This window comes from Pseudomyrmex gracilis, unplaced genomic scaffold (genome assembly GCF_002006095.1).
Source record: "Pseudomyrmex gracilis isolate BER0280 unplaced genomic scaffold, ASM200609v1 scaffold_120, whole genome shotgun sequence".
Classification (NCBI taxonomy): domain Eukaryota; kingdom Metazoa; phylum Arthropoda; class Insecta; order Hymenoptera; family Formicidae; genus Pseudomyrmex; species Pseudomyrmex gracilis.
Window position 1 is genome coordinate 366,996 of NW_018020704.1, and position 11,754 is coordinate 378,749.

An 11,754-nucleotide genomic window follows, 5' to 3' on the forward strand; every position below is an offset into this window, starting at 1 on the left:
TCTCATGTATTTGTCAACAGAGTTGTTGCGTTTTTTCTTTCTGTGTGCTAACAATTTTGGCGGTGTTTCCGTATTGTAGCATTTCTGCAAACAATTTCTGTTACCAAGGTCTGCGCCGAAATTGTCAAAAACAGAAATTGTTTGCTGGGTATAGTCAAAAATTGATATATTCTTTCAACGACACGTAAGAAGAACATTGTATCTCAAAGGCATCGTAAATTTGTTTTTTTTTTCAGACAAAAGAAAATCAACACTTGAAGAATGTACAGAACGAAATGGTTGACTTGAAGTGCAAACTGGACGTTTTGAAGTCCGTTGACATTGAGAATAAGAAATTGAATGGAGTGGTGCTGGAGAAAGAGAAGGAGCTGAAAAAGATGCAGGAGTATCTGCAAAAGGAGACTGACGAGAAAATGGACATATTACACGACAAAGAGAAAATCGCTCTAAAGAAGGACCAAGAAAACAAACTGCTGCGAGAAGAAAACGAGAGATTACGAAAGGAACTCTTGATAGCGACCGAGAAACTGAAGAGCAACCAACGTGGTGCCGAGGAGAATCTGAAGTATCGACTCGAGCAAGAAAAAGATCTGATCCGAATGGAACAGGATCAGGATCGTGGAGCGTATCAACGACTGCTCAAGGAATATCACGATCTGGAACAACATGCGGAGATACTGGAACAAAAACTGGCGGCACAAGGATTGCTTGGACACTCGCGCTCGTTGAGCAACGCTTCGAGCAACAACGATCATGTCACGTCCACAGATCTTCCGCAGGACGATCAGAACATCGTAAGTCAATATCCATATAGGATAATAATTTTGAAAATAATCTCAAAAAAAAAAAAAAGTTTTTTATTTTAATTAAACAACACAAAATTAAACTTGTGTGATTTTATTTGTTTTCTTCTTACTTCTCTAATTTCTTCCTTTCTCTAGGATTTTGGCTACGGTTCCGTAAGGTCCACGGCATCTTCGTCGACGCCTTATTCGCGAGTGGAAACTATCGATTGGAATCAACAACGATCGGATAGCCCACCGGACGGTGAAGTTCAATCCAACAAGTCGCCATCGGAATTGAACGGACCTGCGCATGCACCTGTGGACATTGGTTTGGTTCTAAAACTGCAACAAAAGCTGAAGGACGTCGAGAAAGAGAAAGGCAGACTGATCAGAATGGTCGAGGACATGGAACGCGATAGTAACGAGGAGTCTACCAGAACGCAGGATTCGTTCAGGGTATATAAAAACTACATTTAAAAAAATAGTACATTACAAATGTATCTTTTTATGGAAGGTTTTTATTGTTGTGTTTAACGTCTTTTGTTCTATATTGACTTTTGTTGTCTTATCGCGATTTCCACCTCGCGTGCGAACTTCGTCGTTGTTATTAGAATTATTGTATAATACATAGATTTTATTTTGCTTATCTCTGGTTATCTTATCGTTATCACCACTGGATTAATGACGAAGCAAAACAAATGGTTTTGCAGCTTCAGGAACTGGAAATGGAAAATGCACAACTTAAGAAAAACTTGAACTCTCTGAGGAAGACCGTATCATCGTCCAGCCCGTCGTCAGCGCAACAAAATCTCATGAGTAATTTATTATTATCTTTCATTGATTTTTTTCTGCATTACATTTATTAAAAAGCGTTACATGTTGATATTATTTTGTGTTAATATTATTTTTGTAATTGAAGTTTGAAAAGCATAACATATATAGATAAACGCTCTACCTCTATCTATAAACTGTGTGCTTTCTACTTTTTATCCTACTGCTATCTTTTCTGTCTTTATCCGCTGTCTCTTTTGATGGCAAACATCAGCTTTAGCATTAACTTATCGTGTCAGCATTTATGAAAACTGTTATTTCTTTCGATTTATTTCATCGTCTAAACTCATACCGGTTTCCTACACTGCTTATCGTCAATATTATCGATAATCTATCCCCCACCTTTTCCGTAATCGCTAAAGACGCGCTTCAAGCACATGTAAACAGTGTAAGTTTCATGTCATCAACACAAACCCAAGCTATAATTTGTTGAAATATTGTATATTTAAGTAGTTTTCTTGATCTTGTACGCGCTTAACGCAATGGAACGCTTTTATTTTTTTTGTATGCGAGCTAATAAGTTTGGAGTAACGTAATAATACACAAATAAGAAATTTAATACATATACTGTGACATATTGTAGTGCAATTCGAGGCGCTGCAAGAGGAACTGGAAAGGAGAAGAGAAGAGTGTATTCAGTTGCACAGCGTCCTGGCCGATCATACACGTAGAATGAAGAGTTTAGGCGCCAATTACGGTCGCGACGTGGATATCATAAACGAGGACGGCGAGCTGGTACTCGCCTTTGAAGCGCAGAAGAAGATTAACAGGTAACGTGAGATAAAACGCTTTCAACGAGATCCTGTTGACTACCAAATTTTTTAAGTATCGTGTCTAACAACAGTCTTTTGTCGTTTGTGCATGCACTTCGATTTTCAGTAAACTTAAGACAAACCAAAAGGCATCGAGTGGAGAGTGAGTTGAGCAGATCCACGTGCAATTCGTTTAAGCTCGTTCGTTGAACTGTTCAATCAAACAAAGAAATTCTTTAATTTGTCACAATTTATCATGAACGTCTTGAAGCATCGAGTGTTTATTAATTCAACTCATTGATATTAGCAAAATTTTTTATTACCAGCGCTACGAGATCATGCTAAATTTTTCGCAATCTTCCCGACAATATTTCTTTGCTCTGGTCATTATCTCTCGAACTCTGGTGTTTCTCATTTCATAACGGTATTAGTAAATCAGGCATGACGTCATGCTTATCACACTTAATCGATTTATTTGAGATTGAACAATTCAAGAAATTTCCTCGTAATATATTTATCAAAAATTAAAAACATTTGAATATTTTCCATTTTGAAGACAACTGGAAGACGAGCTGCAGGCGAAAGAAAAGAGTTGGCGATCGCAGAGAGACGAATGGCGAAACGAGATAGACAGGTTGCAGGAAGAAATAGAGAGACAGCAGAAGCTGCTCTCTATCAATTTGAGCAAGTCGCCGCAGACGCAGACGGAACTTTACATGCAGCACGAAGTTGCCAGACTAACGTCTGAAAATTTGGTACGTGACGGTATAAATTTTTAATATCGATTACACTGCTGAGTACGTGTTTTTAACAAGATTTATATCTCTACTGTATTTTATACATTTAAGGATCTACAAGAGAGATACGATAAAATAGCGGAAGAATGCAGACGCTACAAAAAGCAATGCAGAATTCTGGCGAAACGACTGAAGGATGCTGGTTGTAAGTATAAATACCTGTATCTTATTGAAAAAAAAAAATAAGAAAAAAATAATTGACGACGTACTGTCGTTAAGTAAAATTACTCACGCCACGTATTATAAATTACTTTATTCCGCAACGCTTTCAAAGTCGAAGGAGAGGAGCGTCCGTATGTGTTAAGAAGCGCCGGTGAGTGTGTGGTCGTGACAGGCGCATCATCAATCATCGCATTTTTCCTGTTAAACTATTCGAAAAGTTTGCATTCAAAGAAACAAGTTTTTTCTCAATAAAACTAAAATTTACAAAAATTAAACACATATAATATATAGTTACATAAACTGTTGATTCGATTCGAAACATGTTTTTGATTTTATGTGTTTACGAAAACAACCTTTTGGTTTTTAGTTTTTGACTTTGTTGATTTACATCGATTAGATTTGATTGTAAATCGTTAAAGAAGATCTTGCAGATTTGAAAAGTTTCGTTAACAGGTTATTATCGCGTTTTGTCATAAATAATGACAATTTGAATATTTTTATGAGGTCAAATTTAATAAATAATGATCGATAACACTTTACAATTTGCTCTTTTGTTATTCTATTGCATATAAGCCTTTTAAACTTTTACTTAGATAATATTAATTATTTTTTTTATGATTATTTTCGAGAGGATAAAAAAGTCAATTATTAATAAACTAGAAAATATCACAGACTTCTCGAATAGTTGTTCGGATAGTAACCACCAGAGACCATAACTCACCATCGCTTGTGTCAAGCACATGGCACAATTCGACGAGACGTTTTTCCAAAATTTACAAAGACATCGCATTAATTCTGAATGTCATAATTTGCAGTGCCTAACACGGTGGAACACTCGAATGAAACCACCGTCGTGTCCAGTACTCACGGAGAAAACAGTAACATGCCTGCTATTCGTAAGAAAGAAAGGGAATACGAGGGAATGTTCGAATTCAGAAAAGAGGATATCAACGTGATTATCCGTCATTTAGTTATTGGTAAGTCTCGGTAACGATTTTTCGGTACTCTCAAGAGTTTGATAAAAAAAAAAAAAATATATATATATATATATATACATATAAGTAACAACTTTACTAATTAACTTACTATAATTAACTGTATCTATAATATTCTTTTTAGAACTGAAACCCCGAATCTCAGTGACGTTATTGCCGGGCTTGCCCGCCTACATTCTCTTCATGTGCATCAGACACACCGACTACATCAACGACGACGACAAGGTGCGGTTGTTGTTAACCGACTACCTGAGCGCAGTTAAACGCGTGCTGAAGAAACGCGACGACTTCGACTATAGAGTACTCTGGCTCAGCAACACCTTGCGGCTGTTGCATAATCTGAAGCAATATTCCGGTGACAAGCCGTTCCAGATCGAGAACACGCCTAGACAGAACGAGCAATGTTTGAGAAACTTCGATCTGGGCGAGTATCGCGTCGTGCTAAGCAACATGGCGCTCTGGATCTTCAACAATCTCGTGACGAATCTCAAAGAGAGAATTCAGGCGCTCACGGTGCCTGCTTTGTTGGAACACGAAGCGATACCAGTTCCGATTGATAAGACTGGACGACCCAGATCGTCTTCCGTAGGCGGCGAACCCGATTCTACGCAACAGAAACTGGACAAACTTCTCGACGAGCTGACATTAGTTCACAAGACCTTACAGTTTCACGGGGTGGATCCCGAGGTCGTGATGCAACTGTTCAAACAACTGTTTTACTTCATGTGCGCCAGCGCTCTGAATAACTTATTGCTGAGGAACGAGCTTTGCAGATGGACGAAGGGTATGCAAATAAGGTAAGATCGAAGAAATCGAGACTTTGAGTTACGATATTGCTTCTACTTAGTTGATATGATAAATATATGTAAATTAAAAAAATTGATAAACTTTACGTTTAATTATGCGAAATATTTTTATGTATTTTTCACAATGATTTACTCTCCGTTTGTTTTGTTCTAGGTACAATATGAGTCATTTAGAGCAATGGAGTAGAGACAGGCGATTGGAAGCTGCGTCGGAAGCACTCCAGCCCATCATACAGGCGTCGCAACTTCTGCAAGCGCGTAAAACAGACGAGGATGTTAATTCCGTTTGCGAAATGTGCAACAAGTTGACGGCCAATCAAATAGTAAAAATCTTGAATCTGTACACACCTGCCGATGATTACGAGACCCGAGTTCCTGTATCGTTTATTAAGAAAGTACAAGAGAAATTGAAGGAACGCGGCGAGAACAACGAACAAGTAAGTGTTTTTTTTTTACGAACAATCAAAATAAATTGTTTGTGCCCAATTATTGAGAGAAATTCGAAGAAAAAAACGAAATACGTAGAACGCCATATTGAACAATTTGAATGTTTTCTTATTTTCAGCTGTTAATGGATGTAAAGTATTCCTATCCCGTAAGATTCCCATTCAATCCGTCGGACATTCGACTAGAAGACATCGAGGTACCTGAGGTGCTTCACTTACCCATGCTCAAGAGAGTGTAATGCAAGCACACACACGCATACGATCCCGGTAAAGATTCCCATTCTACTATATCCGCCTTTAGTTGAGAAACGTTTATTCGCGAATAACCGAAAGTCGCTTAGCCCCATTTGTTCGTACGAAAGTTAGCCGTAGCGATATAAATGTATAATTCGGCTACGTAGGCGTATCGAGGACGGCTCCTCCATCGGTATCACGATTTATATGTTTCTTTTTTACTCGGGTAATTTGCAGATCTTACGATACGTCGTCATTCCGTCGTCGCGCTCGCATTTCAAGTCAATTCTGTTTATGTAGATAGATAATCGAGTCTCGGTAAGTAAGAGGAAGAGAGCGATATATTTCGTTATTGTTACTGTATAGCGTTGCATGTTGTTGAAAGGTAAGGGAGGCATGTACAAAGTTCCTACAAGGATCTCATGTTGTTTTTTTTTGTTTTTTACGATATTTTATTAATCAACTCTTAATCAAATATTGAGAAAGAAACAAACACGGGAAATCATTATTCGGAATAATTGTACCATTTAGAGTGATTTTTGTTCATTTTGAATGGATTTTTTGAAGGATAAATCGATATTTTTCCACATAATCCATTTTTTAATTGTTTTTTTATTTCACGTGATGTAACAATGTTGCAAGAAATAATTTTGAATTATTTTCGCGCTAATAATGGCACACAATAGATTCTCCTTGTGTAAGAACTTCGTACGTATGTGAATAATGTTGAAAAGTTGTTGAAGATGTAAGTAATGTAATGTAAAAAGAAATCGCACGGTGAGATAAGAGAGATATACGTTACGTTTGGAATAGAATTGTATATTTTGTGATACGCGGAAGAAGATTTGTGTCTATAAATAGCGAGTCCGATATTATACGGGCCGAAAGAAGAGAACGAAAAAAACAAAAACAAAAAAAAAAAACCAAAATGAGCGCAACCGAAAGAGAAACCAGGAGTATATAGTATTGTACACTCTAATTTATATATGTACGTGTGTATGCGATTGTGTATTTTTTTGTGCCATTTTACGAGTAGATCGTAACGATATATATATAATTTTTTCATTTCGGTCTGCCATTAATTTTGCGCATTACAAACACATTCCACAAAAAAAACGGCGTCTGAAGAGAGAGTAAGAGAAAAAGAAAGAATCCTTCTCCTTCCCCGAAAACTGTTACATATAGAATATATTTACACACAATTATACCTTGACTCGATGTGACATATTTATTTGTTCCTACAGTGAAAAAATAAAAGCTGTTGATGACAGTTCTTATTCTCATTTCTAACGCTTTTACGCGAGAGAAGCAGTCTTTCATCATCATTTCTTCATCTCTTCATTAAAGACCATATAATAATCATTGCAATGACATAAGTGCACTTTATAAGCTATAAAAATGTAAAAGAAGAACAGAAGTACGCGAAAGATAGGGGAAAAAAAAAAAAAAAAAAAACACTTGAGAAACCAGATGTCAATTAAACATGATTTCATATCATCACTCTCTGGTACAAAGATAAAAAGTAATATACGTTAGTAATACCTTTCTATTGTATAAAAAGATTTAAATCGGAGTCGACGCTTTTTTGCGTTTTGAAGCACCGGCACATCTATCGTTTTCGTTATTCTCATTTCCTAATTTATTTATTTGAAATGACATAGAAAAATACAACAAAAACTTTAAACATAAGAATGTGTTGTGCAAACTTAGAGAAAAAAAAACAAAGAAATACGCGACGAACGTAGAAAGTCTCTGCTAATATCTTTCCGTTACGTTCATCAACGCGAAGATTGTCTTTGTTTATCTCAAATCTAAAACCATATGGAGAATGGTAAGTGCTTCCTGTAAAAATCCTTTTAAGAATAAACAAATTTGAAAACGAAAAAAAGCCAGTGCCATGCCAAAGCGCAAAACAATATTTCTGTATGAAATTATATATACGGGTGGTTGTGTAAGTAGCGGAAAACAAATGAATCTCAATCAATATATGTCGCTTGAACTATATAGATCTTCAGACAGTGAATAACGTAGCTCAAATAAGAACATTAGAATGTTATTTATTACAAATGCAAACGCAATAAAAAGCAATAAATGAGTACTAATTAAAATATTAAATAAGATTTAATATTAACAATATAGACGAGAATATTTAGACTTAATAATATTTTCGATTTTTTTTTTAAGCATCACCAAAGTCGTTACCAGGTGACCGTATATCATCAATTTTCAGAATCATCTTAACTAGCTGCGTGGCCAACAAAATTTGTTGCGTCTTACTCGTCAGCGTTTCAATGACGTTCTGTTTCTTCATATCTGCAAACACCAAATTTTCGTAATGAATTTCCACATAAATACGCAAGATAATTTACAAACCTATGTATACGTAATTGATACGTACTTGCGGTGCCTCGATTTAAGCAATCGATACCGAGAGCGGGATTCTTTTCGGCTAATTGACGCGCTTTAATTTCTGCTATGGTATCGACCGGAGAAAGACCGGAATTCTCCGCGAGCGCCATGGGAACGCTTTCCAGGGCTTCGGCAAAAGCACGGAAGGCATACTGTTCTAGGGTGCTGATTTTATCGGCTTGTGCCGCGCACGCCAGCGCGCAAGATATTTCCGCCGCGCCTCCACCGTACAAAATCTTCTTGTCTTTGACAACATTTCGCACGGTACACAATGCGTCGTGTATCGACCGCTTTGCCTCTTCGATTATCTGCAAACAGTATACGCGCACATTTTATTATAAACTGTAAATTTTGTTTTTAGAAGTTAATATTTAAATAACGCAATAAAATAAATAAATAAATAAATAAATGTTGCATCACACAAAAAATTGAAATCAATTAACGAGAAAACTTCAACAGTTCTTATAGTAGTGCGATACGTTACTATTGCAAGGTGTCTGATCAATTATGTACGAGACGAGTACAATTGAAATTCCCCTTGCGTAGAAACGAGTTTTATTAAATATCTTTTTTTTTTCTTCTTTTTTCATACCATTTTGTTGCCACCACGGATGAAGATCGTTACGGCACGGGAGTTTTTGCAGTCTTCGATAACTAACATTCGATCTTTTGTTGTACCAAATGCTAGTTCTCTAACGACACCAGCATGGCCGAGCTTTTCTGGCGTCAGTTCTTCGAAACGAGGTACAATACGTCCACCGGTCGCAATAGCGATTAGCTGAAAAAGAAATTAAATTCCTTCATGCGTACCGAAAAAATAAAATGCTAAATCCATAATAAGAGAAACAATCACAAATTCCTCAGATCTCATAATCTTTGGATCACTGGAGCCACAGCGGGAATCAGATCACTGATTAGACACTTTTGAAAGTACCTCTATTTTCTTCACAAGTTAATGTAACATTAACTTGTGAGGAAAGATTAGTACAGACAAAATTGAAAAACTAGTTTTCCGAATTCACGCACCTCCTCAAAGCGCTTTTTGTCATCATTGGAAAAAATTAACAATTGTATAATCTTAACATAATTAAAATAAAATTCAAAATTGAACTATATTTATAAAGACAACACTTACTTCGATTTCTGGACCACCAACCCATCTCACTGCAGGCAAATTGTTCTGCAACAGAAGGTGGTTGGCTTCGTCATCGAATCCCCATTGACAAATAGCCAAAGTTGTACCTGCATCCTTGACAAGTTTCACCATTTCCGTAAACTTTTCGCGTTCATAATCTCGTAAAGCTTTGTAGTCATCGACCGATGTAACGTCTAACTTGTATTTTGTTTTAGGTTTTGGTGGCTCAAACGGACACGTCAGAATGGCCAGTTTAGCGTCCTCTAACCTCTGTTGTGTAATATTAAACATAATATTAATTACTCAGATATTAATTTAACATTGTAAAGTAAAAATTTAGTTTAAAGTAGTTTTGTTAATTTGACCTTCGGCATTTGGGGATGGCTAAAATTTTTGTCGATTACAACTCCATGCACCAAGATAGTATCTTCCAATCGACCACCGACTTTTCCTTCTATTTTGATTAGTTCAAAATTAACATCACGAGTTTCAGAATCCATAACTGCAAGTACTGCCTTCACAGCAATTTCTGCCATTTGTCTGTGATGCTTGTTAATGCTGTAAAATAAATTGAACGTACATAAATAAAATCAAATCGTGATTAATATTTATAAAAGCGATAAAACTGCCTTGTTACATTTTTGAGCCAAGCGAAGTCATAGCGATATCAATGTAAGGTTCCAAATTTTCTGGAGTTCCAGCAAAGTCATCTGTTATCGTTTTTAAATGTTCTGTGGCACACTTGGCTGCTAGTTCAAAACCATCAGCTATTCTAATTGGATGAATTCCTTTGTCTAACAACTGTTCGGCTTGTTCTAAAAGTGCACCGGCTAACACAACTACTCCGGTAGTACCATCACCAATTTCATCATCCTGAGATTTTGACAACTGGACCATCAGCTTAGCAATTTCATGATCCACATCCATATTCTTCAAGATTGTAGCGCCGTCATTAGTTACGGTAACATCTCCATCAGAGCTAACCATTAACTTATCCAATCCCTTTGGTCCCAGAGATGTTCTAAGAATGTTGGCCACATGTCTTGCTGCCAAAATATGTGACTGCAAGAATAATTCTTATATAGAAAACATTTTAACTTGAAAAAAAAAAATTATATATAATTTTGTTATTGTACTCTCTTTGTGATTATATTAAAAAAATTTATTTCCATTTAACTACATAATTTTCTTATTTAATAAATAATTTATTTTAACTACGTCGGCTTTGCCAGTTTGTCAAATTTACACTAAACTAGAAATCCATAGAGATGTACATGACTCATTAATATGTACTAATTTTTCTGTCTTCTATAATTTTGCTGAATTATTGCCTTATATGAACACAAAAAAGAATAGCAAATTCTTTAAAGATATTTCCGAAAAAAATATGAAAACCACACACAAATATGAATGCAGTGATACAAAGTATATTCGAGTCAAAAGCCGAGAAATTTCGAGAAATAAGACATTCTTTCCGGTAATACCGTTTTTCTTGACAGAAACATTTTTTATTGACAGAAAAATCTTGTTTTTTTTTTGTATTTATTTCGTGTACGGGCTCCAATAATGTCGCCCACACACAAGCCTGGGAGAAAATCTTTCTATATATAAATTTAACCTGAACTATTACAATCGTCGCCACGCTCGAAACGTCGCCATTATTACTCTCACGTGGCCCATCATATAAAAACCGCAAATCATCCAAGATACGTACGAGACAAATAGCATCCGTCAGAGGAAAGTTACGTATTCCCTATTCAAGACACAATAGGCGATGCAAATCGAGATCTTTCAACGTGCTTACCTTGATCGCGTCCTGACCGGTGAGGCGTTGCTGCTTCTCCTGATTTCTGATGATGATAAAAGGCCGACCAAACTCGTCGAAAGCTACAGTCCCGGGTATTGCCGTCATATTGAAAAAAAAACGTACGATTCGGAACAAACTTTCGCTGTCTACGAAATAATTTTCTCTTTCGACGAAAATTCTTTCACTGGTCAATCGTCAAGTTTAAACGGTCATGAGTGAAATCCAGTTCGTTCAGCATCGAAATGGCTCTAATTCTAACAAACCGGAAGGAAACGCTACACGGTTCTCACACGCCGATCTGCGCATGTGTGCGCATAAAAGCAACCGGAAAAAGATGTCTATGGGCAGAGAGAAGACTAAGAGCGGCCAAACCCATAAGAGACTAGCGCATGTCCACGTAGTTCCAATGTGCACCACCCGTGGACATGCGCTAGTTTACGGGGCGGAAAAGTGATTACAATTCTCTTAAGCCTGTTCTACATTGATCTCAAGCGCAAACGCAAGGAACAGGTCTGGTAGAATTGACCAATCGTATTGATCAAATCAGCCAATTGATCAGCGTGATTGGTCAATTCTACGAGATCTGTTCCTTGCG

At 36.7% G+C, this 11,754-nt stretch overlaps 2 protein-coding genes across 3 annotated transcripts in view; one reads left to right on the top strand and one right to left on the bottom strand.

Annotated features, from left to right (window-relative positions):
* LOC109856506 (unconventional myosin-Va) overlaps positions 1–7,242 on the top strand; it is a 21,017-nt gene extending 13,775 nt beyond the window's left edge. The window contains exons 4-14 of one of the 2 annotated variants that reach the window (XM_020431848.1): positions 237–794; positions 942–1,241; positions 1,496–1,601; positions 2,200–2,386; positions 2,925–3,123; positions 3,217–3,310; positions 3,440–3,478; positions 4,143–4,304; positions 4,447–5,119; positions 5,283–5,565; positions 5,694–7,242. In XM_020431848.1, coding sequence (XP_020287437.1) covers positions 237–794; positions 942–1,241; positions 1,496–1,601; positions 2,200–2,386; positions 2,925–3,123; positions 3,217–3,310; positions 3,440–3,478; positions 4,143–4,304; positions 4,447–5,119; positions 5,283–5,565; positions 5,694–5,813 — 2,721 coding nt within the window. In that variant the 3' untranslated portion in view covers positions 5,814–7,242. The remainder of the gene's footprint in view (positions 1–236; positions 795–941; positions 1,242–1,495; positions 1,602–2,199; positions 2,387–2,924; positions 3,124–3,216; positions 3,311–3,439; positions 3,479–4,142; positions 4,305–4,446; positions 5,120–5,282; positions 5,566–5,693) is intronic. The other variant, XM_020431849.1, reaches the window with a different exon arrangement.
* Positions 7,243–7,281: 39 nt separating this feature from the next.
* LOC109856507 (T-complex protein 1 subunit epsilon) lies at positions 7,282–11,457 on the bottom strand. Its single transcript, XM_020431850.1, has 7 exons — positions 11,157–11,457; positions 9,990–10,414; positions 9,718–9,910; positions 9,353–9,622; positions 8,810–8,995; positions 8,207–8,525; positions 7,282–8,121 (listed from the first exon to the last, which is right to left on the bottom strand). The coding sequence occupies exons 1-7, from the start codon at positions 11,262–11,264 to the stop codon at positions 7,988–7,990; spliced, it is 1,635 nt and encodes a 544-aa protein (XP_020287439.1). The 5' UTR covers positions 11,265–11,457; the 3' UTR covers positions 7,282–7,987.
* Between the last annotated feature and the right edge of the window lie 297 nt (positions 11,458–11,754).